Genomic DNA, 24,791 nt, shown 5'->3' with positions numbered 1-24,791 from the left:
TTTACTACAGAAAGTACAATAAACGTCAATTTACATACGCATTACATCAGGAATTATGTTTTGGACAATAAATTAAAAATCACAATCATTGATCTAAATAATACACTGAATGATAAAAATAAGATTACATTTTATGTAGATATATGAATGCGACGTATAAATACGAAATACGCTTAGTTTTGTTTTTCGTTCCCGTCAAGGATCAAGATTAGTTATTCCGACTTTAGGCCTATTTGACGACGTTTCTAATCAAGAAACGTCAACATGCTTTGATTTTAATACACAGCTACGAAAATTAGACATAGAAGTTTATGGGTTTTCCAGTATGAATTTTTACATGCTTGAATACTTTATCAATATTATTATTTCTGACTTATTTCATGGATAATATGAAATCCGCGTGACGAGTTTACAACCGTAACGCTATCATGACAATGACTGCGGACAATCTTACACGCACAGTCTTCTAAATTAACGCGGTCGCTGTTGCCGAGACAGATTTAGCAGTGTCTGCGACGCGTCTAGGCTATTTGTATTTGGGTTTTGGCATTGGACATTTCGCAGTCTCGTGGGAAACTGAGTTGAACGACTGCAGAGACAATGCGGCTGTCTGGTATCGCGACCAGTCGTTCACCGGACCACCGCCCACCCGTGCGGCATCGCGGCAGCGCCGAGCATCGCCTGCCCGCTGCCGAGTGTCGCGCCTGCACCTCACGTTCCGCATTACATCTTCGGCCATCTTCTATTAAAACACTAAACTTGATTTATTCACATCGCTTTACATTCAAAGCACTTTGGTGTATAGGAAGCTTAACGTGGGAAGGTAGCAGATATGCCACGAGAGAATAGATGCACCGAATTCCTGAAGCTTTCACTAGAATGGAACTACCTACGCTATGTGTGAATGTGGAAATAAAACGTATGCAACTTAGTAGGATTAGACGATTACCTACATTTCTTATATTCTATTGTCCTACTTGCAGAGAAGTTGAAATAGAAATTCGGCAACCTACCACAACTTACGACAAAGTACCTAGATCGGTACTTACAATAGAGCCATCAATATAGTCCTATAGTTGCGAGTTCTACATGTAATAATGATTCTTTTTTAACTGTTAATGGGCAAGCTGTGGACCTAAGTTAGTTGAAACATTGAAATGTAAAAGCACGTGTCTCAAGGGCGGGTGTTGTGGGGTTCACAGCGGGGTCGATAAGCGCTGGCCGCGAGCCAGCCGCCAGTGCCGCGACACATAAATACACCCTCGCCACTCTAAAGTGGAAGTTCTCACCGTTTATTTTATTGAACGCCGCATTTATAATTTCCTTCATTTCACGTTTCCTTGGTCTTAAAATATCCTAAGTTGGCACTTGGCATGAATTTGTAGTAAAGTAGGTTTTACTTAGTTAGTAGGTACCTACTTAAACTTTAAGTTCACATGGCCATTGCTGACATTACAGTATTTGTAGTTCGTCCAAGTACCTATAAAGACCTGAAAATATGATAATAATATTATGACCTACAATTAGAAACCAGTGAAACTAATAGTAGAGTACTTAGGTTTATTAGGTACACAAGATAATAATATTTTATTAAAATCCATGAATTGTATCTAAAATAAGCAACTGAATGGTAAATCGTTTAGTGTACATTTGGCCTTAACGAAATGGCTAAGTTAGGGAATTAACTCTGTGTATGACTGTACAAGGGAAACACGCGTTATGTTTTATTGTCTTTCCGGGAACGGATTAAATTTTAAACGGGGGTTAAATTAAGATATAGGGAATAGAAATACACATTACTTGCAATGAAGAGAGAAGAAAAGAAAATAAACCCATATGAAATGCCAATGTTACGTAGTTTCGCCCTTATTGTTATATGCATCAGACTATTATTTTTTTATTGTTTATGTATTTAAATGTTACATGTTTGTGATGTGGCAGTACTTTTTCGAATAAATAAATATGCAGACGTGACCTGAAAATAACATTATCTTAGTTTAAATGTTTTATTCTCTATTAATTTCAGTTTACTGGGAGACGGGAGGCAATATTTGCATTTATTTAATAAATATGTTTTCCTTTTGTTTTAGATGAGCGGCAAGCGCACACGCAGCTATAGATGCGCAGTTCACCACCGCGACCGTGAGGTCAGTTCCGAGAACGACTTCCATCTGCTCCTAGAGGATCCCACGTTATTCGCCAGGTAAACACAGCAGCCATTAGCACACCGCCTGTATTTACGTAATACCAATTACCGCAATGTAAGATACCAAATGCAACGAAGCCACTCCAGACACAGACACAATTCATTACATAAAGCCTAGAGACATATTTACTACCCTCTATTAGCCGAGTGTAACTGTTCAAAACAATTTTCAAATAAATCGAGTATGCCGTGACTCGTCTGTCATCTTCCAGTAAACATAAATCCTTTATCGATGAAACTTGTAAATTTCCAGTAAAATGTAACTTTATGTTATCTAAATCAAAATTTCAGTTAAACTAAATCATGTAGTGTATTATTTTCTTTATTCCACTGAAATAATAGCCGTTGGATCGATTGCCGTCGCTAAAAATATTTTTTTATGTTCACTTGTCGTGTCACGTTGACATGTGGTGTGCTTTCGTACAATAAAACCGTTAATAAATTACTTTTATATAGATCTAAAATATAGTGAAAGCGAATTGATCGATTGCTCGCTTCCAGTACGGTTTTTGAAATAGTAATGTAAAGTTTATTTCCTCACTAAAAGTTCAGGTAAAGTGATATCATACATTTCTTATGACTTGTAGTTGTAGTCCTAAACTATTTTAGAATAAGCAGATCTCCCTGAGAGCTATGGCTGATTTACATTTACATTACATGCTCATGTAGGCTTATTAACACCAGACACTCAATAAATTGGAATACCAAACCCTCAGCAAAATACTTGGAAACTGAGATTTGTCACATCTCACCTACATTCGTCAATAGCATGATCAATCTGTTTCTTAAGAAACGCTCTGTTTTTTGCAGAATGGTGCACCTAGTAGCGATGGAGATGCTCCCGGAGGAGCGGGACCGCAAGTACTACCAGGAACGGTATACTTGCTGCCCTCCGCCCTTCTTCATCATCTGTGTCACGCTCTTAGAGGTAATACTACTCTTCAGTCTGCCTTATATAAGTGCTACAGAGCCACCAAGCATACAATTTGTATCCGCAACGGATAATACGATAGTGAAAAATATCTATTTTATGCAACCGCTATTGGACATAAATCTTTTGTACAATACGGTACCGAAGGCGTACAAAGTCATCACTTTCTACGTGCCTAGTGCCGCTTCAATCCCCGCTCCAGTTACTTCGGTTAATTAAAAATTATAATAGCGGATTTCACATCCGTGCAAACAAGCGGTTTACGTGAATCATAACAATCGGCCGGCAGTGCTCATTGCGGGCTCGTCACACGTTGATTCACCTCGGCCCGCACTTGCAACTACTCGCGTACTCGCGTGTGATGCTCCGCTATACCGCTACTAGCTTTCTTGTTAACGGTTTTCCCTCTATGAATAATGTTATAAAATGTCACCATTATTTTATTATCCAGTATAATTAAACATTTGTCCTTATTATTATTTGTTGCTATTTTAAATTATTCAATGGACTGTACTGCAGCATTTTGTAAATGATGTACTGCCGAATTAAGTATTTCCATTTTTCGCACTTAAAAGTGCACAGTTAAATTTAAAGTAATATAATTGAATTATTTAATCAAAATCAATCTATAGGTAAACATAATGATTGATAAATCTAGGCACATAGAGCTTGCTAAATTAAATGCTATAAACTGTTTATTCAACCTTACCTATATTTACGTGGTAACGTATAACAATGTTAATTTGTGTACAGTTGGGCGTGTTCGCGTGGTACGCGTGGGGCTCGGGCGGCGTGGCGGCGGCGGCCGGGCCGGTGCCGGTGGACTCGCCGCTCGTGTACCGCTCCGACCGGCGCCGCGAGCTGTGGCGGTTCCTCACCTACAGCGTCGTGCACGCTGGCTGGCTGCATCTCGCCTTCAACCTCCTCGTCCAACTCGCGGTTAGTATTACTTTTTCACTGCTTGCAATTACTGCTAAAGACCAGACAACATTGTGTAGAACACTTTGTGGTGAAATCTTTAAACATTTTCAATTGATTTATTATGACTTGACATTTACATAATACTTAAAAAGTCGTAAACTGTCCGTAGTGTTCGTGAAAATACATACTTACTACTGTACGGTCTACACTACGGTCGCCAAGACATGAAAATGTCAGTAGCATGGCAATAAATATGATGTGTGTGTACAGGTGGGTCTGCCACTGGAGATGGTGCACGGCGCGGCGCGGTGCGCGGCGGTGTACCTGGCGGGCGTGCTGGGCGGCTCGCTGGCGGCGTCCGTGCTGGACCCCGACGTGTGCCTGGCCGGCGCCTCGGGCGGCGTGTACGCGCTGCTGGCCGCGCACCTCGCCAACGCGCTGCTCAACTTCCACACCATGCGCTACGGCGCCGTCAGACTCGTCGCCGCGCTCGCCGTCGCGTCTTGCGACGTGGGCTTCGCCGTCCACGCTAGATATACTAAGGTGAGCGATCGTCTCCAGCAGTATAACTACAAAACAAGCAGTCGCTAGCGGGGCAGGACTAATGACAGTGTGTGTTGCAGGAGGCGCCGCCGGTGTCGTACGCGGCGCACGTGGCGGGCGCGCTGGCCGGGCTGACGATCGGGCTGCTGGTGCTGAAGCACGCGCAGGCGCGGCTGTGGGAGCGCCTGCTGTGGTGGGCGGCGCTGGGCGCGTGGGCGGCGTGCACGCTGTTCGCCGTGCTGTACAACGTGTTCAGCGCGCCCGTGGACGAGCTGCACTACCTGCCGCCCGACCCGCCGCCCGACCCCGGCTTCTGACGCTCTCCTCCGACCGACCGCAGGCTTTGACTCCGACGCCGACCCAATCTGATCCATTTACACTTCGGTCCTACTTCCGAGGTCGAAGCCTGAGCAGTTCGCGGCCAGTGCGGTCCACTCACAACGCGCCTAGTCAATTTACCTTAGTGTGATTTGCTATAAGTAGTATTATATTCGAGGAGGTCCCGGTGCCTGAATGTCAGTATCTATACGTTTCGTATTGTGCTTATCGAGTCATTTCTATGTTCGTTGAGATTATTTTGTCCATTTTCGTAATTTCGTTTTACAATGGCCTCCTCGTGATACTTAATTGTTAAGTAGTCTTAATTGTATTGAATAGGTGAACTATTTTTGTACCTACTATCAGCGTCCGTAGTGTATAGATGAAGGCGTTACCGCGACACAACAATTTAATGTTCCCGAGAGGGCTGATCGACTTTACTAAATGGAGTACCACGTAATTTATTCACAATCACAATAGTTGTATGAGCCACGCTACATTTAGTAAAGCCACTCAGCGTAGTTATGCCCAACACACCAAAGATTAGGATAAACAGCGTCCATGCTAGAGTAGTGGAAGATTCCTTACTCTCTCCTTGTTTCAAATTTGATTAAATATGAATACACAGATTTTTATTAAATTGCTCACTGTTAAACAAATACTATAAGTATGCCTCAGTAACAGATTCTAACGTGAATAATTATTGTTATTTAAGTATTTGTGTAAATTGCTCAATTGCAATGATTATTTTAATCAGAAATGATTATATGCTCAAAAGTGAGTTGTTTTTTTTTTATTTAATTGGATCAATTATTTGCTGATATATTGTCGTAACAAATAATATTGTTTATTGTGATTTCGTCCAGTTGCATTCGTCCTGTTTTCTAATTACGATCCGACGATAAACAAGTTTCTCACTACTCACTAGTAAATAGTTTTATTATTAATAATGTGCCTGATTCCTATTATTGTAAATTTGATCGTATACTTTAATTCTAATCAAATAATGTCAGGAAACGACTGAGTTTTGTATTAATTATTGCAGAATATTTTCTCGTTTAATTTATTTTAAAATTATTTTAAGTGTGAATCGGAATAATTATGATTATGTGATTATATAAATGAAAATAAGAGTGAATATAATTGAGAATTATTACAAACTTTGTTTTCTTTTACACCTACGACTAAATTATGGAATGAAAAAGAAAAACTTCATTACAACTTCCATCATGTAACATGTTATAAAGTCAACAAATTGTTATAAACTGTCTAACAACATTACAAACTACACTTTGGTAACTATTTTGTCAAATGGCTCAATGAACACACAGCTTGAAATTAATACTGATTTACATAAAGAAAACGTAATTAATTAGCAGCTGCACAATTCACTATAATACCAAAGTTATAAAATAAACATAATAAATAAAATAATATTACATTACAAATATAAAATTATTAACAAAACAACTTTTAGGGTACCTACTTGTGACGGCTGAATTAAGTACCTGTTACAGTTTCAACAGTTTACATGTTCATCTTTTCATTAATTTTTAATTTCTACATTAAAATAGGTACTTAAAGAATTGACTAACTTCACAACTACCAACCTCATTGTATTATTTTTAATTTCCTTCACAAAAGCATACGCTTTTTACTTTTAACATCTTAAGATTATAACAGTTAGGCCGCGAACGCACAGGCAGGTGGCTTGCTTAGCGCCTAGTGTCTAGCGCGCGCGCTTAGCGCATGCACGCCAAGCGACTAGCTAGGCGCTAAGCGCGCAGTGCAGCCGGTCGCGTTCATTTTAGAACGTTCGTTTTACTGGGCTACTCGCTAGGTGACACTAGACGCTAAGGAAGCCACCTGCCTGTGCGTTCGCGGCCTTATGGTCACAAAGCATAACAAAAGCTTTCTGGCCCTCGCATACCAACAAAAATGGCGCAATTTCGTGTAACATTTAAAAGTATGTTCTAAACAGACCAACTGTAGCCCGCACCCATAGAGGCGTGTCTCGGTTCTGTAGTTGACTACTGCACTCACTAGCATATTTGTGCAACAGCTGTGATTCTTCATGTAATTTCAGCTGAAATTGAAAATAAAAACTAAATAAGGAAACTAGCAACTTACTGTTTTAACGAGAATTCTATGGATAGAAAATATTTAACGAATAAATATGTATACTGTTTGTATTTTACGCATTCAGAAACAATTGGTCAGATTTGAATAAAACTTTAGTTTTATTTTTATATTACACCCGCTACCCGTTGCATGGTAGCCAATTGCCCAGCCACCGCACCAACCGTGAAGTCATAAATTTAGTGGGGTCTGGGATATATCCCAGAGAAATTTTATTTATAAAATTTATACAATAGCTGTGCAAAATCAAATCATGCCACTATTAATGAATAATTACAATAGAATATGCTATTACCTGTAGTTCTGGTGATACGGTGAATATGGCAGCCTGTGCTTCAAGGTCGCGTCTGACAGACCGCTCACCCAAGTTTGCCGAACCTACTATAGTAGCCCATGGCACTCCACACCCTGGTGGGTAATACCTGTAAACCAAACATTCAACCTTTAAATTGCTGCTATTAAAACAGTAGAATTGCTTAGATCTAAACAAACCATTAGTTAGTTGTAATTTTTCTACTGTATTTTCAAGAAAAATAAACAATGATAATATTTACCATAACCCTTTTGCATGGAATGTCCATCCAGGTCTCTCATATTCCAACATCTCCACTCTGTTCATCTGTTTAGAATCCAAAACTTTTTGCCAAAACCTGAAATAATAAATAGAAGTTTCAAAAGCATTACTAAATAAAAATCTACCAAACCAAAATATGAAACATTTAAATAAATGTTGAATGATCTAAGATTTACATAGTTATCCAGTAATTACAACAAAAATAGAAGGGATTTTTACTCACTTCCTAGCAATTAATGAATAGGCATGTGGAATTCCGCCAGCTGGACCAGCAGCACCCAAAAATCCATTGGCCTGGAAAATATGATAAAAAGTCACTACATCGGGTATGGTAAAGTTTAACCCAAGAGTACTAAAATTCACACATAAATACACAAAATAATTTTTATTACAACATGTTACTGTTAGACTACCCAGAGGCACTTTTGAAATCAACAGAAACCTATCAGTTTATTCTATAAAGGCCAGTTAGTTAGTATGAGTTTGCTTTTTATTTAAAGTAATCCGGCAGTTGAAGAAAGCCGACAAAAAAAACCAGACAATCAGAGTGCGCTCATCACATGCTCTTGTTTCAATTACTTTAAACATAAAGCAAACTCATACTAAGGGTACATATTCAGTCACCTTTCAGTGAAATTTAGTGAATACAACAATAGAATCCTTCTGAATGGACTACTTTATTTATTTTGAAAATTAAGAATAGAAAACTTAAAGAAAATAAACACATGACACTCACATTTGGATGAGCCATTAACAAGCTAATGTTGGCTTTACAGTAGTTCAATAAAGTTTTGGCATATTCATTCGTAAGGTTGAAATATCCAGTAGCCAGTCTGATGATAGAACCTTCTGGTACAGTTGCTAGAAACTTTTTGGTGACCTGTTCATCTTGAGTGATGCCAAACTCTCCCATTTGTACTAGAGGAAATATCCAGGTATCTTTTGTATCATCTGTAATTGTTATCATTACGTAATTTAATATTTTAATAGAACTTATAAAAATATATATATATGCAATACAAATTAATCAGTATGGAAAATAGATGTATAATATAATGCCACAAACTCATTTTAGTTAAAAAAAATGTTTAAAATAATAATAATTACCACTACTATTGTCGAAAGATATAAGCCTGTTTGTCTGTTGCTCCTGCCATCTTGCCACAAAAGCATTAATACTCTTCCTCATATCTTGTATGAACAACTCCTTTGAGGCATACTTCCTTTCTCTAATACCATCCTTCGATGATTCTTTGCTAAACTTGCTCACCTCATCTGGAAATTTAACAAATCAGTAGTGAAACAAACAATATGAGATTTTTCATATTGAACCATAAAATTATCATTTCTGTAAAGCAATAATATAATAATTAAAATATGTCTGAAATAAAAAATTGAGCCTAATAACTTACAGTCATCATACCTATGAGTTCACTGTAAAAATTTGCTAGTTCTGCATCCTCAATCTCTATGTAGCGGTCTTGTCTCTGTTGGAAGTAGTCATTGGAATAATTGGCACCACTCAACAACACAGAGTCATCTGCAATGTACAGCTTCATATGCTGCAGTCCCACCAACTCGTTATACCGAGACGGCAATGCCTTGGACCACGAACCATGCAATCTAGGTGTCTGATACAAACTGACTGAACACTGGTTACTATCACTGGTAAAAAAGTCTTTTAACAGAGTCACTGAGTTCACTTCCCCTCGCGTACCTCGCTGGTAATCTAACAGAACTTTAAAATTTAAACATTTGTTATCTTTTAAGTTCTTTTTGGTAATGTCCAAGAGCTTTTTTTCCATAGTTCCAGTTCCTAAGTAGAGACTTGCGACTGATATCCGTCGGTTTGCATTCCGAAATCTGTCACACAATGTGTCGTAAAACTTTTTAGGATCATTGATTATATTAATTTTGCTTGCATTTACGGGAAAACATGGTGCGACACTGTACAACCAATTGAAACAACTAAACTCTAATGGCTTGAATCTAATAGGCATGTTGCCGTTTAGCAACATCATGTATTTTTCCGTATATCTATTAACTTAATATCCGGCTAATTTTATTAAATATAATATTAGTAGCCACAATGCAGCGTACTTTATAAATACAATAAATAATTAAATAGAAATAACTTTTAAAAGAAATGTAGTGTATCTCCAATAATTCATTTTTGGCTCTTCTGTCAAATATGATATTGGGCTCCTGTCAGCTGTCAGTGTCATTTTGAATTCTAGTTTTTTTTCCTGGCCATAGATACGAGTCTTTCAGTCAATTAAATAGATAGCTCTCCATTTTGACCGTACACCATAAAGTAACCAAGAACGTAACATATACTCAAGAGGTGCCATGCCATACACTGGATAATAGCTCATTGCCATACACTCATACACGTATATAAGTTTATATCATGTCTTAGAAGATCTCTAAAATATGTAGTGTAGTGTAAATTGTGTAAAATCCAAACTGAGCCGGACTACATAAGAAAATATATATTATGGCTTCATTAAATTACGTAGATAATTTAATAGTTTCAAGCACTACCCTTCGTGATATACAAATCGTGGAAAGAATAAAAAAAACATATTGTTGATATTATAGTATATTTTCATGATTAGATTTTGAAGGACATTTACATTTATAAATGTAACATATAACATAATATTAAGTATAAAAATATCTAATTAGTAAAATATTCATTGTATTTTATGTTGTAAATAAAACTTGATTCAGTCTTGCCTACACATCAATGCTAAACAACTGATAATACCTACGTATTATCAGTTCTTACTTCTCAGGCTCATATTTCTCACAAAATTGTTCGCCTGGATTGATGCCGTAAAATATTTGCCCATCCCTGATGTACGCCCAAGACATTCTGTTTGAGCTGAAATGAACACCAACCTCGCCATTCTTTGACAAGGTGATCGCACCTGCAGTATTATGTAGCCGAGAAGTCATACCTAGAAAAAAAACCACATTAATATTTAAAATAATCATAACTAACCCGATAAAAATGAATTCAAAAATAAACATAATTTGTTTGCTGGCCTTACGGGCAATACGTATCAATTCGTTCCTTAAATATTTAAAACAAAATAATAATAATATCCGAACATAGTACCTCCTCCTATTTTTAAAGTCGGTAAAAAAATATTTCTGATTTTGGACTTTATTCTGAATCAAACAAGATTTAGAGCATACCATTTACTGCCATAGTCGTAGCAGTGTTTGCATCGGTACCGTTCTCCATGAGTTTAATAATACTGTGGGCCAAGCAATATTTCAATATTGATTCCCCATGTCCTGAAATTAAATATAGGGCTTTAAAAAGTCTTGTAATATAAAACAAATATACTGTTGTTCAATAGTAACAACAAATATATGTACCCGTAGTTGAAACACCGCCAATGTGATCGTCTGCGTAAGTTCCGCTGCCGATCTGAGGTGTATCTCCTATTCTACCAACTGCTTTTCCGCTCATACCACCTGTACTTGTGGCGGCTGCAATGTGTCCTTGACAATCTATAGCTACAGCACCGACAGTGCCCACTCCACCCTAGAAATTAAATACAAACCGTATATACACGATTCTATAAGAGAGACATACTAAGTAAACAAATATCTTATCAATTATTTAATTTGGATATATCATTACTCGTCTAGTAGTCTATTACCTCATCTTTGGGACCTATTTCTGTCCTACCAAATTCCCCATGCTTCAAAAACCTGTCCAACGCTCGTTTTGCATTTTCGCTAATCAATGATTCTGGAGGAATTGGTTTGAATCCCTGTGAAAATATTAAGAGAACCTTAATTCATCTGTTGTGTCGAATCGTAAACAACTGTACAATAATAAAATTGAGTTTTACCTTTTCTAGAGCAAATAATTTCGCTCCCTCCCCTCCTAAAAGAGAATGTGGTGAATCCGTAAGTACTTTATGAGCAATGCTGATAGGATGAAGAAACTCCTTGACGAGTGTAACTCCACCTACATTCAAATCTTGTCCACGCATGATACTAGCTTCCATTTCCACTTCTCCTCGTAAAGTTAAAACAGATCCATAACCTGAAATCAGATATAAACCAAACTTCACCAAGTGCCTTATGGCTAGTGTGAAATCTATAATTGTATTTACAAACTATCGAAGAATACGCGTATATAATAAGGGCATGATACATAAATAAATACATTACCAGCATTAAAATTTTCATCTTTCTCCATAGCGACAACAGCCGCTTCCACGGCATCCAACGCACTACCTCCTTTCATCAAAATCTCGTGTCCCGCCGTTACAGCTACCTTCATTCCATCAAGCTTGCCTTTCACCCTGCTGTCAGGGATGTCCCCAGCACCTCCATGTACGATTATAATAGGAGCCATTTTTGAAACAAGATTACTTTCGGTTTTTTCCCCAACGCAACGTGCGCTCAGTGTGCGTGCTTGGTAAACACTGCTGTCGGTAAACAATGCAGTAGATAAGTGAAACACTATTAATTATACAAATATTCTTATCAATATGTCATGCCGTCTATTATCTAGTTTAGTGTTATTATAATTTGTTTTGTTGAATCCTCGTATGCTTGTGCCACCAATTTACGGTTACTAAACCATTATTTTATCAAATGATAAAAACGATAACAAGTCGTTACCATTCTTATTATGGAAATAAATATAATGATCCGTGTTTTATTGTGGATGCTATATCTTATCTACTACTTTTCAATAACAAGAAAAGTCCAATATTGTTTTTATGTGTTACATTCGGATATTCGGTACATTGTGCATTTTATACACAGGCACCACACAACTTTAAATAGATATGTTTTAAGTAATTTTATTGCTGTTAGTAGTAAAAGGATGAACATAAATAGTTGAAAACATCAATAATTCTATTGGCTACAAAATAGAACGAGAAACCTCGTGATCAGCAGTATTTGAAGCACTTACGATTACTTGAACCTATCGTTATTATAGTAACAATATAGAAACTTTCTCATTTGGCTTTTGGAAATAATTGGCCTGATTAAATAATATTTCACTCTTTTAATCGTATTTTCAATAAAATTTCACTCTTTTTAATGTAAAAATACACACATTAAACATATCACATTCCAGTGAATAGTTTTGAAAATGCCGCGTAAGGTCATTTGCCTCGTCCAAGAAAACATTATCCTTTGCTAACGTTTCATTATTATACCAATACTTTTAAGTTACTTCTCAAATCTTGATGATTTGTTGATACACTGGATAGGATATAGTAATATTATTTACTATAATACAATTATCAAGAAATAAGAATATTAGTACCGCTGACCTGGATTGGCCGATGACTTGGATCAAGTTTTGATGTTTATGTGTGCACAGTGAATCTGTTGTGTTTTTTTGTTGACAATTTTAGTGACGCTGCGCGTCATACGATAATATGCATTTTGTTAATTTTGTTACTAAGCTGTCGAGAATATTAGCCGATATATGAAGTAAACTATAAAGACTTGTGTTCCAACTTTTATTTCTTTTTCTAGTAAATATTTCATTCTGTTCATCTTGTCATTCAAAATGTATCACTCATTCATTGATAATTCATTCAATGAAATAAAAATGGTGGCTAAAAGTTTATGTGAAAATCGTATGAAATCGTTTTAAAATTTATTTATCCCGATGATTATTACATAGTATTAAAAAATGTCCACTCCCGTGTCCAACCGCAAATATGGAGCCCAAAAAATACGTTTGACTAGTGAGTGTCTTGTTATCCAACCATTTCCGCTATTGGTGTGAATATTTTGCTTCTAGTGTGTTTAACATTCTTTGTAATTAACTCTCTTATTATTTTGTTTTTAGTTCTATGTGCCAGAAATTTGGTTCGGAGGGACTTATTTCGTAAGTATCTTTTTGTTATGTGTTGAAATGTTAACTGAAATCAAAATTGATGATAGTGTAACTTCAAGGTGAGAACCATACGACCTGCGTTGAATTTTTATGAAAATAGTACGTTTGTAAGAATTGCGTCGCAAATGCGGCCTATATCATATAAGATTGTATTCATAAATACAATATTCTATCATGTATTCATATGGTTTTAGGGTTACCAGACCCATTTGCGAAAATCTCTGTGGATGGCAGTGGACAGGTGTATTCTACAAACACCGTGAAAGCAACTCTCGACCCCAAGTGGAATACTCATTATGATCTGTACCTAACCAAAGGGGATGGAATCACAATTAGGTGAGTTCTATAGTTGGTAGTTCCCCACTGCATACTAACTACTTTCAATAAGAATTTTGTTATGAATGTGTTGGTGAGTCCCCAAGCAATTAAGAGCTTCACATTGTCCTTAATTAGCTATGAAATGTGTCTGCATTTAGTCTCTTGTTAGAATTAAGTAACAGACATTCCTACATTGAACACTTGGATATTTGTTTGTGGAATGTTTTTGAGTTCAATGAATAATAACAACATTCAAACAATTGTATAATACTTATATAAGTACAATGTCAGTAACACAATGTCTTAAGAGCCCTGTTTATATTCTGCTCCATACTTATTGGTACATTGTTCTATTATGAAATACATAATAAAAGTGTAAATATATTGACTGGTAACCTATATAGATTTATAGCTTATCTCCAATGATTCTTATCAATGAGACTAGAGGCATTGAAATATAAGATACTGAAAAGTAAAGAGAAAGTATCTCGTAGAGTACCCATGTTTTATCTCGATTTACAAGAATGCAGGAACTTAATAACCAGCATTATTGTTATTTTCATGCTAAAGTTGTACTTTCACCTGTCTAGCATCATTAAGGAAGTTAGCTAATAACATGAACATAATGTTACTGCACAATGTATATTGCTAAAGTTAGATAGTTAATATACATTACTCACATTTTTGATGTTGATTTTATGCTACAAAAGTTACTCATGTAACAACGATAATAACAACTAACTTAATATTATGATTCATGTTTTTATTTATAATTTCATATTCGGTATAAGGATATAAACCTAAAATTTTTACCCAATGTGTGCACATGTGACCACTATATCAAGAAAATATTAGCATTAATGTTAAATTAATAACTGTACCTTTTAATTTCTTCAAACAATTCTATAATCTTTGCATTACGAAAGAGGAAAATGCTCAGGGACATGACTGTTACGAAATGTAAAGAAATAAAGTTATCTCTAAGATAAATGTTATTCTGCAAAAAGAGGTTTTATAGTATAGGTGTGATGATATTTATATTAACTATCAATGAGAGATGGTATCTTGTTGTCAAAATCTAGATTGCTTCAAAAAGCCTAAGTTTAATAACCAATTAGAAAGAAGTGTTATGTATTTACCAATGAGAAACCAGCAATGACTAATCTCACTTCATAAATAATATAATTAAAAGATAGCTAGCAATATTAATATAGGAGTACAATACATTCTTCAGAGGATAAATATGAATTGTACATTGTCATAATAATGGAGGAAAACAGTCATGACATAGGTACAAATAAACATTTAATACGTATTTCTTGCTTTAAGCATAAAATACCTACAGTAAATACTGAATTTTTCTCTCTGTATAAGCACATATTATTATGCAATTTCTATTAACATTAACTTGTTATTTTTACAGTGTATGGAATCAGCGCAAAGTTCACAAGAGACAGGGTTCTGGATTCCTTGGTTGTGTTAGAATTCAGCCATCAACTGTGCACAAATTGAAGGACACGGGATGTATGTATAAATACCATCCTTGCTTATTGTTTAACTAGTTCTCAAGTGTCACACTTCCACCAAATATGGCATAGTGGAATGTGAGCTCATGGTCCTTTATAGTACTAATAATGCAATACTCATTATAAAGTATGTACATATTAAATAAAAGTCCTTTTTGTTGCATCATAGGCAGTTTAAAAGAGAATGTATAAAAATCAATTTTAGTTTCAATGTTATACATATTTGGGCCTTTTCAATGACCTTTTAAGTTGTAATATGAAGATTCCTTTATCAGCCTAAAGTTTAATGATAATTTACCTATCTAGGCCTTCAGTAATTGATATGTTTTTATTATTATTCAAACACGTGGATTCATGTTTTGATAGACCAATGCCTGGAGTTATGCGAAGAGGGTACTGGAGAGACATGCGGTGTCCGGGGCCAAGTAATCGTGTCGTTGGTATCTCGGGACGCGGCGCGGGGTGAGCCGGCGGCGGCAGCTGGCGAGGGTTCTCCACTGGCTGTGGTGGGCCCCGCGGGCGATGTACGCACTCCACGAGACCCTCGTGACCCACCGCCCGCGCAAAACGGGACAAGAAATCCACTGCCACAACATTGGGAGGAACGCTTTACTTCCAGTGGCAGGTTAATATTGTTAGATTATTTTTGGAAATTCTTAATTAACTGCAGGTCGCTTTTAATTTAAGTCACAACTAAAAAGGGCTTTTGGTCAGCAGAGGCCACTTATAGGCTATTGATGATGATGGTGATGGTAAGTGATGAATGTCATGTTAAAGAATGTCACTCTTCATACTTGATTCGGATTTATTTTTGTAATTGCGTGTACTAAATTGCAGACCATACTACGTGAACCATGCGTCTCGACGCACTCAATGGGAGCGGCCAACAAACGAGGGCACAGCGCCCGTGTCTCCCGCCGCTTCGTCACCGCCATCTTCCCCGACGCCAGCAGCTACACCATCCAGCCCAGTTTCCCCAGCATCGCCATCCTCGCCCATGTCACCAGTATCAGACCCAGATGTCAATCATGCTACTTCCATATCTTTAAGGTACATATTCTTTGTTATTTAAGTTACAAGGTTCACATTATTATAACTGACCAGCCTCAATGACATTGTTTAGTTTAAAAGATCGGTAGCAATTTGTCTACTTTACAATCTAATTGAATTTTTAATGAATCAGTTTGATTTAGTATGTTTAAATTTTGTCGTGTTTAAAACATTTCGAAAGAGATTAGAATAACAATGAGAATAATATTGTTGCAAATCAGAATAATATTAAGATAATATTGGATGTTTCTTACTTTCATCTAATTTTAAAAATGAATGTTTTATTTTTATAGGCCTGAGCCACAGCCACAGACTGCAGTTAGGTCGCGCATTCCCACAGCGACATCGCCACCGGCCGGCACTACCGCCCAACCGACCACACCAACCACTCCAGTAACTCCTATAGCCGCCACTGATTTACCTCCTGGTTACGGTAAATCTACATATTTCCTTTAAGATTATATAAAACTGAGTTACTCAATAAGGCTAGATTGAACATCATACTTTCAAAACATTTTACTTTTCGGACACTACAAAACTGAGAATTAGTAGCTGGTTATTTATCATTAGCCATTGGACTAGTTCGGTTTGGCGCCTACAAAGAGAACAACACACATACTTATCACAAAACTCATTTGTATTCTGAACATTTGATTACCACCTATAATAGCAGAATGACACATTATTACTGTACTGACATCATCAATTGCTGTAACCAAGGTCTTTGATTATGTTCACAGATTGGGTAACCTATTATTGAGTTTTTATATAAACCAATTGTGTATCTAGACTGTAATGTTTTGTCAGGAGGTAAGTACGACTTCCGTGCTAATCCATAAGACTTAATACAAACAAAAAAACTAAGTATGCTAACCAGTGGCTCATGTTAATACGAAACATTTCAGAGATGCGCACAACAGCTCAGGGTCAGGTATACTTCTACAACTCCAACACGGGTGCGTCGACGTGGCACGACCCCCGCGTCCCCCAACACTTGCGGCACTGCGCCGCGGCGGCCGGCCCGCTGCCGCCCGGCTGGGAGATGCGACACGCGCCGTCGGGCAGACCCTACTTCGTAGACCACAACAACAGGACCACTCAGTTCACTGACCCACGACTAGCGCTCTCAGCTAGACTTGTAAGTTTCTAACTGCAAATTCTACTATTGTTGACATTATATTGAGACGTAAAGTGTCGGTCATCGTGAATGAAAGAATCCAATACATGAAACCTTCTAGATCAGGCAAAATTGATATTCCTATATCACAAAACGTCATTCGTCACAGAATAATTATGTTGAACATTGCTTACATTGTTTTTTGTTGCTTACAATAGGCAATTTTATTTTCAGCCACAACCTGAACTTGCGGCAGTTTCACCTTCAACCCCTGCAGTGGCAGTGCCCACTCAATCAGTGACAGAACCACTGGATTCCGACGCACTGCCCAAGTACAAGCGCGACTTGGCTGCCAAGGCGAGAGTTTTGAGAGCTGAACTACAGGCGTTGCAACCTCAAACAGGACATTGTAGGATAGAGGTATATGATCTTCTTGAAACTCTTACCAAATTTAAAAAATATTTTCGTACCTAAAAATGTACCTACTTGTAATTTTAAATTTTATTATTTTTCCAGGTATCACGAAACGAAATATTAGAGGAATCGTACCGGCTCGTAATGAAGTTACGAGGCAAGGAGCTGCGAAAACGTTTGCTGGTGAAATTCCGCGGCGAGGAGGGATTAGATTACGGCGGCGTCGCCCGAGAGTGGCTCCACTTACTGGGCAGGGAACTGTTCAACCCACATTATGGTCTCTTCCAATATGCGAACGCTGGCGACGATCGATATGCGCTACAAATTAATGCGGATTCTGGGGTAAGCAATATCTGCTAATGATTTTAAAGCTATTTGTTACGCTAACACACTTAATTTTAATTTAATGCTGATTTCATTTCTATGCAGGTAAATCCAGAACATCTATCATATTTCCACTTTGCTGGACGCATTCTCGGTGTAGCATTGTTCCATGGACATCAGCTAGACGCGGCATTCACTGCTCCCTTTTACAAGCAGTTGCTCGGCAGGCCGATAACCTTACGCGACATTCGCGACGTGGATCCAGAACTACATCGGTCACTTTCCTGGATGCTGTAAGTTTTTTAACTAATTGCTATGATTATGTTTACAAGTACATTTTTAATTTATTAACGTGAAATGAGGTAAATAGATACAGAAGAGGGGTAATAAATGTTGGGACAATATTGTAACACCTATTCATTCCTTTCCAGTATTATTCACCTTTTGACTTCTGTGATGTTAACGTTGCTATTAAATGTTCCAGAGAAAACAGCATCGCCGGGGTAATAGACACAACTTTCTCTGTGGAGTGTTCGTCATTCGGCGCAGTCCGCAGCGTGGAACTTCGGCCTGGAGGTGCCAACGAAGCCGTGACGGATGCCAACAAGCGCGACTACGTGCGGCTGTACGTGGCGCACCGCTTCACGCGCGGCGCGGAGCGGCAGTGGCTGGCGCTGCAGCGCGGCCTGGCCGACATCATCCCGCCGCAGCTGCTGCGGCCGCTGTCGCCGCGCGACCTGCAGCCGCTGCTGGCCGGCCGCGCCGACCTCGACCCGGCCGACTGGCGCCGACACACGCGGCTCAAGCATGTCACGCACGACGCGCCTATAGTCTCCTGGTTCTGGGAGATTGTCGAAGAATTCGACGCGGAGATGCGAGCTAGGTTGTTACAATTCGTCACGGGATCCCGCCGCGTCCCGCTGGCCGGGTTCCGAGCCTTGCAAGGATCGACTGGCGCGGCTGCTCCGCGACTCTTCACTCTGCACCTCGTGGCAGACGCGTCTCCCGACTCACTTCCGAAAGCTCACACTTGTTTCAATCGTCTCGATTTACCTCCTTATCCTAATAAGGAAAAACTTCACGACAAACTCAAACAAGCGGTGCTCGAAACGGCCGGATTTGCTGTCGAATGATAAAGATATTATTATTACATGAGTCTTGCTTTTTAAATAGTATACACAATGATATTTAAGAATTTAATTCAAAATGTGTTCAACAAAAATCTATAGCCTTTTAGAATGTTACGTATTTTGTGGTATTGTGATTGTTACTGTGTAAATATTGCAAAAGATTGTGAGTACTAAAAAACTAGTCTGGGTGGTTTCGAAATAAAGACAGTTATAATGAGACTGACGAATTTCTGGGTGACATGTCATGACAAAATTCTATTTCCAAGGTAAGAGCTTGAGGGCATTTTAATACTTTTTTAATTTAAATCATGCCATGGATAGGACTCAATTATGCTAAAATATTAACATCGTAGGTTAGACCTTCTTTTTCACCAGTTGCTAAAGCTATACTTACCAGTAAATCGATTTTATAAAGGAATGCGAACCTGAGGTGTCGGTTGCGCGCAAGTGGAATAATGCACATTTAATCGCTTTATGGCTAGCTATAATAACGCTCAAATATATGTTTATACTTTTCTTTAATTTAGATTTTTACTCCTTCAGAATATTATGATCTATTTATTTACACTAACTTCCAGTGAAGCTAACATTTATTGGGCTTCCGATTTTATTTCAGGTTATTAGATGTCAAACAATAGCAATGTTACACTGTTAGTTTTCGTAAGTGGAAATATAAATATAACGGCATAATAACATAAGTTCTATTTTGCATGTACAAAATAGATGGTAATGAATTAGGTATCTGAAATATTTTTGTAGAATATATTTGTATATAATTTTAATAAATCAGTACAAATAAAAAGTATGCTAATATTTTACATGTGTATTAGCATTGTTATTCCTTTGAGTTTTCGAAATTATTTTAAGGCGAATGCTCATGCTTTGGTGCCTTATTATGTTATTATAAACATAAGTAATGTCAAAATGTAACCAGTTGATTTTATTATTTATGACTGAATATTCCGTTTTAGTCGACGTAAACATTTAACTTCCGATTTATATGAAATGTGTATGATAATAATTATTATAAGGTTTAATAACTCGAAAACGTCAATATCTAATTAGTAATGTATAAATATTTGCTTTGAAAAACATTTATGTTTAGTGTTTCGATCAAATATGGTATACTGAATGGGATCCATGTATGTTTCTTCTATTGCAGTTTTTGCTGAAAATACACATCAATTCCATAATGTTAATATGAAAATGAATTTTATTAAATTGAGTATACAGTTGCGATTCTGGTTAATTATACCGTGACTGTTGCATTATTATATGCCTAGATTGTAATAGTTTTTTTAAGAAGGATCAGTGCCTTTACCTGTTAAATTAAATGACTCTAATTATAAAGCAGCGACTGTCTAGTGATATAAATCTATTTATTAGTGGTAATGAATATTTAAAATTATAACTATTACATTATTTTTTCAAAATACTCTGCCTTTTATTTATTTTAAAGTAAGAAAGAACCCTACAACTAATAAGTAATACACAATAATTATTATTTATGTTAAATGTACATTATGTACTTACTACAAAATATTTACTCAAATTCAATTTAAATGACAATTATTAAACGCCATACTGATGGAAAAAATATATTTGCCTAAATACGCAAAATATATTGCATGTTTTAAATGCTAACATATTAAAAGTGATCCCCTGGCTGTTTTTCATAATCACTATGGTTTCGACAGCTTTTTACCAGACACAACAGGATCATTAATTATTATTTTAGGTGGACACAAAACAATACCAGCTTATTCAGAAGTGTAATGACAGGCCTCGTAAGGCGACGGACGATCTATGGGTGCAACCTACAATACTCTTGAATCTTGAATCCAATTCTGATCGATCGACATTGATATTAAGAAATATCGTACATCTTGAGTTTCAACGCTAGCGCCCATTGTATCCATATTGCGTGGATATTGAAAGAACTACATAAATAATACTGAGTTAGGCTTTATATTCTGCACTCTGAATGCTACGATTGGGGATGTATAGGCGTAGCCAGGGGTTCAACCCCCCCCCCTATTTTTTTTTGGTCACACGTTTAATGGGTCGACTTTCTTGAACCCCTCCCGATACTAAAACCTGGCTACGCCTATGTATAGTTTTGACATTGAATAATATTACATTTTGAGATTTTATTGGATTGAAATTCCATCCTATGGATGTGTTTTCTTATTGTCATCTCATCCATGCTTACTGCACAATACAGTTCGGTTTTATTTACTTTTAACCACTACATTAATAAAATTTATGCATGTAAATGATTCTATGGTAAACCCAGTTCGCATTTATACTTTTGCACCACGTGGTAAGCGTGGATGAATAGAGCGACGAAGTATTAAATTGTTATCGGACAAACTTGTAAACCCGATTGCACACAAAGAATTCCTACTGTCAGTTACCATTAGGCAATATTCCCATTGTTACGGCAATTGCTATGTTCTACGGTAATAAAATTGAACCCTTTTGAATTATCTACAGTCTACAGCAATAAATGTATTGCAGTAGCAAAATCTACGACAATTTGCAGTACTGTAATTTACCTACTAAAAAAAGGAATGGATTGGACATCCGAAGTGAAGTAGCTACGGCATTCTAAAACATATTTTCTCTAGTCTTGTGTAGTTCGCGAACGATGAATGATTAGGAAACGTATCTTCTAACTGTACGAAAAGAAATGTGTCCGACCACAGATTGCTAATCGGTCAGTCGGTCTATTAGTTCGCGTAGCGTTCCGTTCCGTACGCATACGAACGACCGGGAGCGAAAGAAAGAGACAAAGGGTACTATTTTATAACTGAAAGAAAGAGAGGGAATAGGAATCAGATCTGTTAGGGAGTAAGCCGTTCGTGAATGATAATATTACCGACCGACGAATTCGTTATTGTAATGAATGTTATGCCAATGCTATAAGGCCTATTTTACCTTATTCTCTATAAAATCACCTAGACTCGTGAGTGTCGCGGTAAAGTTTGAATGGTGTGTATGACACTAGCGATTGAACATTGTTTCGCGCCATTTTCAATCGCAGTGAAAAGTTTGTAAAAATTTTGCTGTGAATAATTTTGCTGATAATTTTGCTTTCGCTTGATTATGGGACGCTTGCTACTGTTTTTTTTTATTGCATAAGTGTTTGTGTGTGTACGTCTGTGTACGTCGTGTAAGAGTAAGAGAGAGTACTATAGTGATTTTTGTATTTAATTTTTTGATTGGCTTCTAACAATGTCTCAAAGACGACCAAAAAGAAGCAATTTATGGTTTCATTTTAAGGAAGGGGTAAACGAAGCTGTCTGTGAATATTGTTCTACGAAACTTAGTACCAAAAGTGGTTCATTGGGGAACCTAAAAAGACATATGGCCACTAAACACCCGACCATATCTTTGGCCGTACAGCGCCAACCTGCTGCTGACGTAGAAACGCCACAAAACAGTACTGCTTTATTATCTAACACAGATTCAGACGCACCAGCCACATTAACATTACGACAGCCTGTTAATGTGCCATTAATAACCAATTTTATAAGACGACCTCCATCTTCACGTAAAACTGACCTCATTGACAAACAGGTGGTAGCCATGGTGACTAAAGGTCACCATTCATTAAGAATGGTGGAGGAGCCGGAGTTCAGGAAGTTAATTGACATGGTTTCTACTTGCCCGGGATACCAACTGCCCACAAGAAAGACTTTTTCACAGTCACTTATACCTAAAACCTACAAAGAGGTATTTGAGGCATGCCTTCAAAATATTAAGGAAGCTCACGCAATATGCCTTTGCACTGATGGGTGGACGTCCAGCGCCAATCAAAGTTACATAGCCGTCACAGCTCATTACATTGACAATAACACAAAACTAAAATCGATTTTACTAGGTTGTATCAATTACAATGAGAGGCACACCAGTGCCAATTTAACTGCATTTATAAGGCAAATCATACAAGACTGGCAGATCACGAATAAAATATGTTGCATTGTAAGTGACAACGCTGCAAATATTTTATCAGCGGTTAGATTGGGCGAATGGCGCTCCGTAGGCTGCTTCGCTCATTTATTAAATCTTGTTGTTCAAGATAGCTTAAAAACTGTTGCAGGAGTCGTCAATAAGGTTAAAGCTGTGGTAGATTTTTTTAAGAGGAGTGCTCAAGCACAAGCTAAACTGGAAACAGCACAGAAGCAAATGAATTTGCCCCTTTTAAAATTAAAACAAGAATGTCCAACTCGATGGAATTCTTGTTTTGATATGCTTGAACGCATACTTAAAATAAAAGATGCAGTTATTAGCACAATAGCCCTAACACGTAGTGACCTCAACATCCAAACCGTAGAGTGGGATCTCATCAGCAAAATTGTACCAATTCTCCGACCGTTTTATGAGGTGACTTTAGAAATAAGCGCCGAACAAAATGTGTCTCTATCAAAAGTCCTTATATGCACAAAATTATTATCAAAACAAATAGTACAGCAGATAAATACAAACCAACACCCTGACATAGCAGTTTTTTTAAATAGGCTTAACCATAATGTGAATGCCCGTTTCCGAGATTTTGAATCTAATACATTATATGCCGATACAGCCATCCTCGATCCACGCTTCAAGCAAAAAGCTTTTCGCACTCCAGAAGCATACAGGAGGGCGATCGAAAATTTAAGACGTAGGGTTGCAGAAGTTCGCATACAGGTCCCAATCACTCCAATCGTCGATGTCCAAGAACAGCTTCCCCCGGAAGAACCTGTCCAATCAAGTTCCAGCATTTGGGAAGAGTTTGATGTGGAGATGAGCCGGACGACACGTCCAGAATGTTCTGTAGCAGCTGGGATAAAAGAACTCGATAAATACCTGCTTGAGGAACCACTTAATAGGAAAGAGGACCCATTAAAGTGGTGGCATAGCCGCAAACATATATATCCTCATTTATATACTGTTGTGCTAAGTAGGCTTTGCATCCAAGCCACGTCTGTTTCGTGCGAAAGGGTGTTTTCAAGTGCTGGGCAAGTTATTAGTGATAGACGAAGACTATTGAAGCCTTCAAAAATCACCCAAATGCTTTTTTTAAATCATAACATGTAAATAAAAAGAGTAAAAAAAAGAAAATAAAAAAACAAAAAAAAACAAAAAAAAAAAAAAAAAAAAAAAAAAAAAAAAAAGTAAACAAAAAAAAGATTTAAAATGATAGGTGTAAATATTTATAAATTATGTACATAATTGATTTTTAAATACGCCATTCTAATCTTTTTGACCGTACTGTACCGAACTTTGGTATTGTATAGAATTTAGAATATGTACCAGATTATACAGATTTCCGGTAACAAATAATAATGTATCTAACTTTCAAGCTGACTAGAATGACAGTCCTAAGCCTGTTTAAGTATGAA

The 24,791-nt window shown here is 37.2% G+C and overlaps 5 protein-coding genes across 9 annotated transcripts in view; 3 read left to right on the top strand and 2 right to left on the bottom strand.

Moving 5' to 3' along the window:
• Positions 1 to 6,079, top strand: part of LOC118264074 (rhomboid-related protein 3) — a 76,179-nt gene extending 70,100 nt beyond the window's left edge. For 2 of the 3 annotated variants that reach the window (XM_035576421.2, XM_035576422.2), the window contains 5 exons: positions 2,091 to 2,203; positions 3,017 to 3,134; positions 3,891 to 4,076; positions 4,329 to 4,601; positions 4,682 to 6,079. In XM_035576421.2, the coding sequence (XP_035432314.1) occupies positions 2,091 to 2,203; positions 3,017 to 3,134; positions 3,891 to 4,076; positions 4,329 to 4,601; positions 4,682 to 4,918 (927 nt within the window). In that variant the 3' untranslated portion in view covers positions 4,919 to 6,079. Of the gene's footprint in view, positions 1 to 326; positions 920 to 2,090; positions 2,204 to 3,016; positions 3,135 to 3,890; positions 4,077 to 4,328; positions 4,602 to 4,681 lie in introns of those variants that run through there. The other variant, XM_050705065.1, reaches the window with a different exon arrangement.
• Positions 6,080 to 6,134: 55 nt separating this feature from the next.
• On the bottom strand, positions 6,135 to 9,831 carry LOC118264073 (CDP-diacylglycerol--glycerol-3-phosphate 3-phosphatidyltransferase, mitochondrial). The gene is made up of 7 exons (XM_035576420.2): positions 9,056 to 9,831; positions 8,740 to 8,907; positions 8,369 to 8,583; positions 7,856 to 7,926; positions 7,613 to 7,708; positions 7,354 to 7,480; positions 6,135 to 7,005 (listed from the first exon to the last, which is right to left on the bottom strand). The coding sequence occupies exons 1-7, from the start codon at positions 9,651 to 9,653 to the stop codon at positions 6,880 to 6,882; spliced, it is 1,401 nt and encodes a 466-aa protein (XP_035432313.2). The 5' UTR covers positions 9,654 to 9,831; the 3' UTR covers positions 6,135 to 6,879.
• Positions 9,832 to 10,218: 387 nt separating this feature from the next.
• On the bottom strand, positions 10,219 to 13,072 carry LOC118264072 (probable isoaspartyl peptidase/L-asparaginase CG7860). 3 transcript variants are annotated; one of them, XM_035576419.2, is made up of 7 exons: positions 12,951 to 13,072; positions 11,830 to 12,086; positions 11,505 to 11,701; positions 11,310 to 11,423; positions 11,023 to 11,191; positions 10,837 to 10,938; positions 10,219 to 10,595 (listed from the first exon to the last, which is right to left on the bottom strand). In XM_035576419.2, the coding sequence occupies exons 2-7, from the start codon at positions 12,014 to 12,016 to the stop codon at positions 10,420 to 10,422; spliced, it is 945 nt and encodes a 314-aa protein (XP_035432312.2). In that variant the 5' UTR covers positions 12,017 to 12,086; positions 12,951 to 13,072; the 3' UTR covers positions 10,219 to 10,419. The 3 variants fall into 3 exon arrangements, with proteins under 3 accessions (XP_035432312.2, XP_035432311.2, XP_035432310.2); XM_035576418.2 differs by having other exon boundaries at positions 11,830 to 12,089; positions 12,951 to 13,057; XM_035576417.2 differs by lacking the exon at positions 12,951 to 13,072 and adding an exon at positions 12,731 to 12,899.
• Positions 13,073 to 13,201: 129 nt separating this feature from the next.
• Positions 13,202 to 20,839, top strand: LOC118264071 (E3 ubiquitin-protein ligase SMURF1). The gene is made up of 12 exons (XM_050705049.1): positions 13,202 to 13,373; positions 13,478 to 13,516; positions 13,720 to 13,861; positions 15,267 to 15,367; positions 15,736 to 15,994; positions 16,207 to 16,419; positions 16,713 to 16,852; positions 17,325 to 17,557; positions 17,771 to 17,956; positions 18,053 to 18,292; positions 18,380 to 18,567; positions 18,759 to 20,839. The coding sequence occupies exons 1-12, from the start codon at positions 13,319 to 13,321 to the stop codon at positions 19,405 to 19,407; spliced, it is 2,445 nt and encodes an 814-aa protein (XP_050561006.1). The 5' UTR covers positions 13,202 to 13,318; the 3' UTR covers positions 19,408 to 20,839.
• Positions 20,840 to 22,029: 1,190 nt separating this feature from the next.
• On the top strand, positions 22,030 to 24,575 carry LOC126912531 (E3 SUMO-protein ligase ZBED1-like). The gene has a single exon (XM_050705058.1). The coding sequence runs from the start codon at positions 22,642 to 22,644 to the stop codon at positions 24,484 to 24,486; it is 1,845 nt and encodes a 614-aa protein (XP_050561015.1). The 5' UTR covers positions 22,030 to 22,641; the 3' UTR covers positions 24,487 to 24,575.
• Positions 24,576 to 24,791: the final 216 nt, after the last annotated feature.

Source organism: Spodoptera frugiperda, chromosome 26, assembly GCF_023101765.2.
Source record: "Spodoptera frugiperda isolate SF20-4 chromosome 26, AGI-APGP_CSIRO_Sfru_2.0, whole genome shotgun sequence".
In the NCBI taxonomy this organism is placed as follows: Eukaryota; Metazoa; Arthropoda; class Insecta; order Lepidoptera; family Noctuidae; genus Spodoptera; species Spodoptera frugiperda.
The sequence above is the reverse complement of the archived record's forward strand: the minus strand, read 5'-3'. Positions and strand labels throughout refer to the sequence as shown.

Excerpts from the sequence above, each read along its gene's own strand:
- LOC118264071 (XM_050705049.1), top strand. The coding sequence starts at position 13,319 with ATGTCCACTCCCGTGTCCAACCGCAAATATGGAGCCCAAAAAATACGT. Across the intron at positions 15,368-15,735 it reads CAAATTGAAGGACACGGGAT|ACCAATGCCTGGAGTTATGC; the intron begins GTATGTATAAAT and ends ATGTTTTGATAG. Across the intron at positions 15,995-16,206 it reads CGCTTTACTTCCAGTGGCAG|ACCATACTACGTGAACCATG; the intron begins GTTAATATTGTT and ends ACTAAATTGCAG.
- LOC118264072 (XM_035576417.2), bottom strand. The coding sequence starts at position 12,804 with ATGTTTTCTTGGACGAGGCAAATGACCTTACGCGGCATTTTCAAAACT. Across the intron at positions 11,192-11,309 it reads AAATAGGTCCCAAAGATGAG|GGTGGAGTGGGCACTGTCGG; the intron begins GTAATAGACTAC and ends TTTAATTTCTAG. Across the intron at positions 10,596-10,836 it reads TACGACTATGGCAGTAAATG|GTATGACTTCTCGGCTACAT; the intron begins GTATGCTCTAAA and ends TTTTTTTTCTAG.
- LOC126912531 (XM_050705058.1), top strand. The coding sequence starts at position 22,642 with ATGTCTCAAAGACGACCAAAAAGAAGCAATTTATGGTTTCATTTTAAG.
- LOC118264073 (XM_035576420.2), bottom strand. The coding sequence starts at position 9,653 with ATGATGTTGCTAAACGGCAACATGCCTATTAGATTCAAGCCATTAGAG. Across the intron at positions 7,927-8,368 it reads TGTTAATGGCTCATCCAAAT|GCCAATGGATTTTTGGGTGC; the intron begins GTGAGTGTCATG and ends CATATTTTCCAG. Across the intron at positions 7,006-7,353 it reads CCGTATCACCAGAACTACAG|CTGAAATTACATGAAGAATC; the intron begins GTAATAGCATAT and ends TTTCAATTTCAG.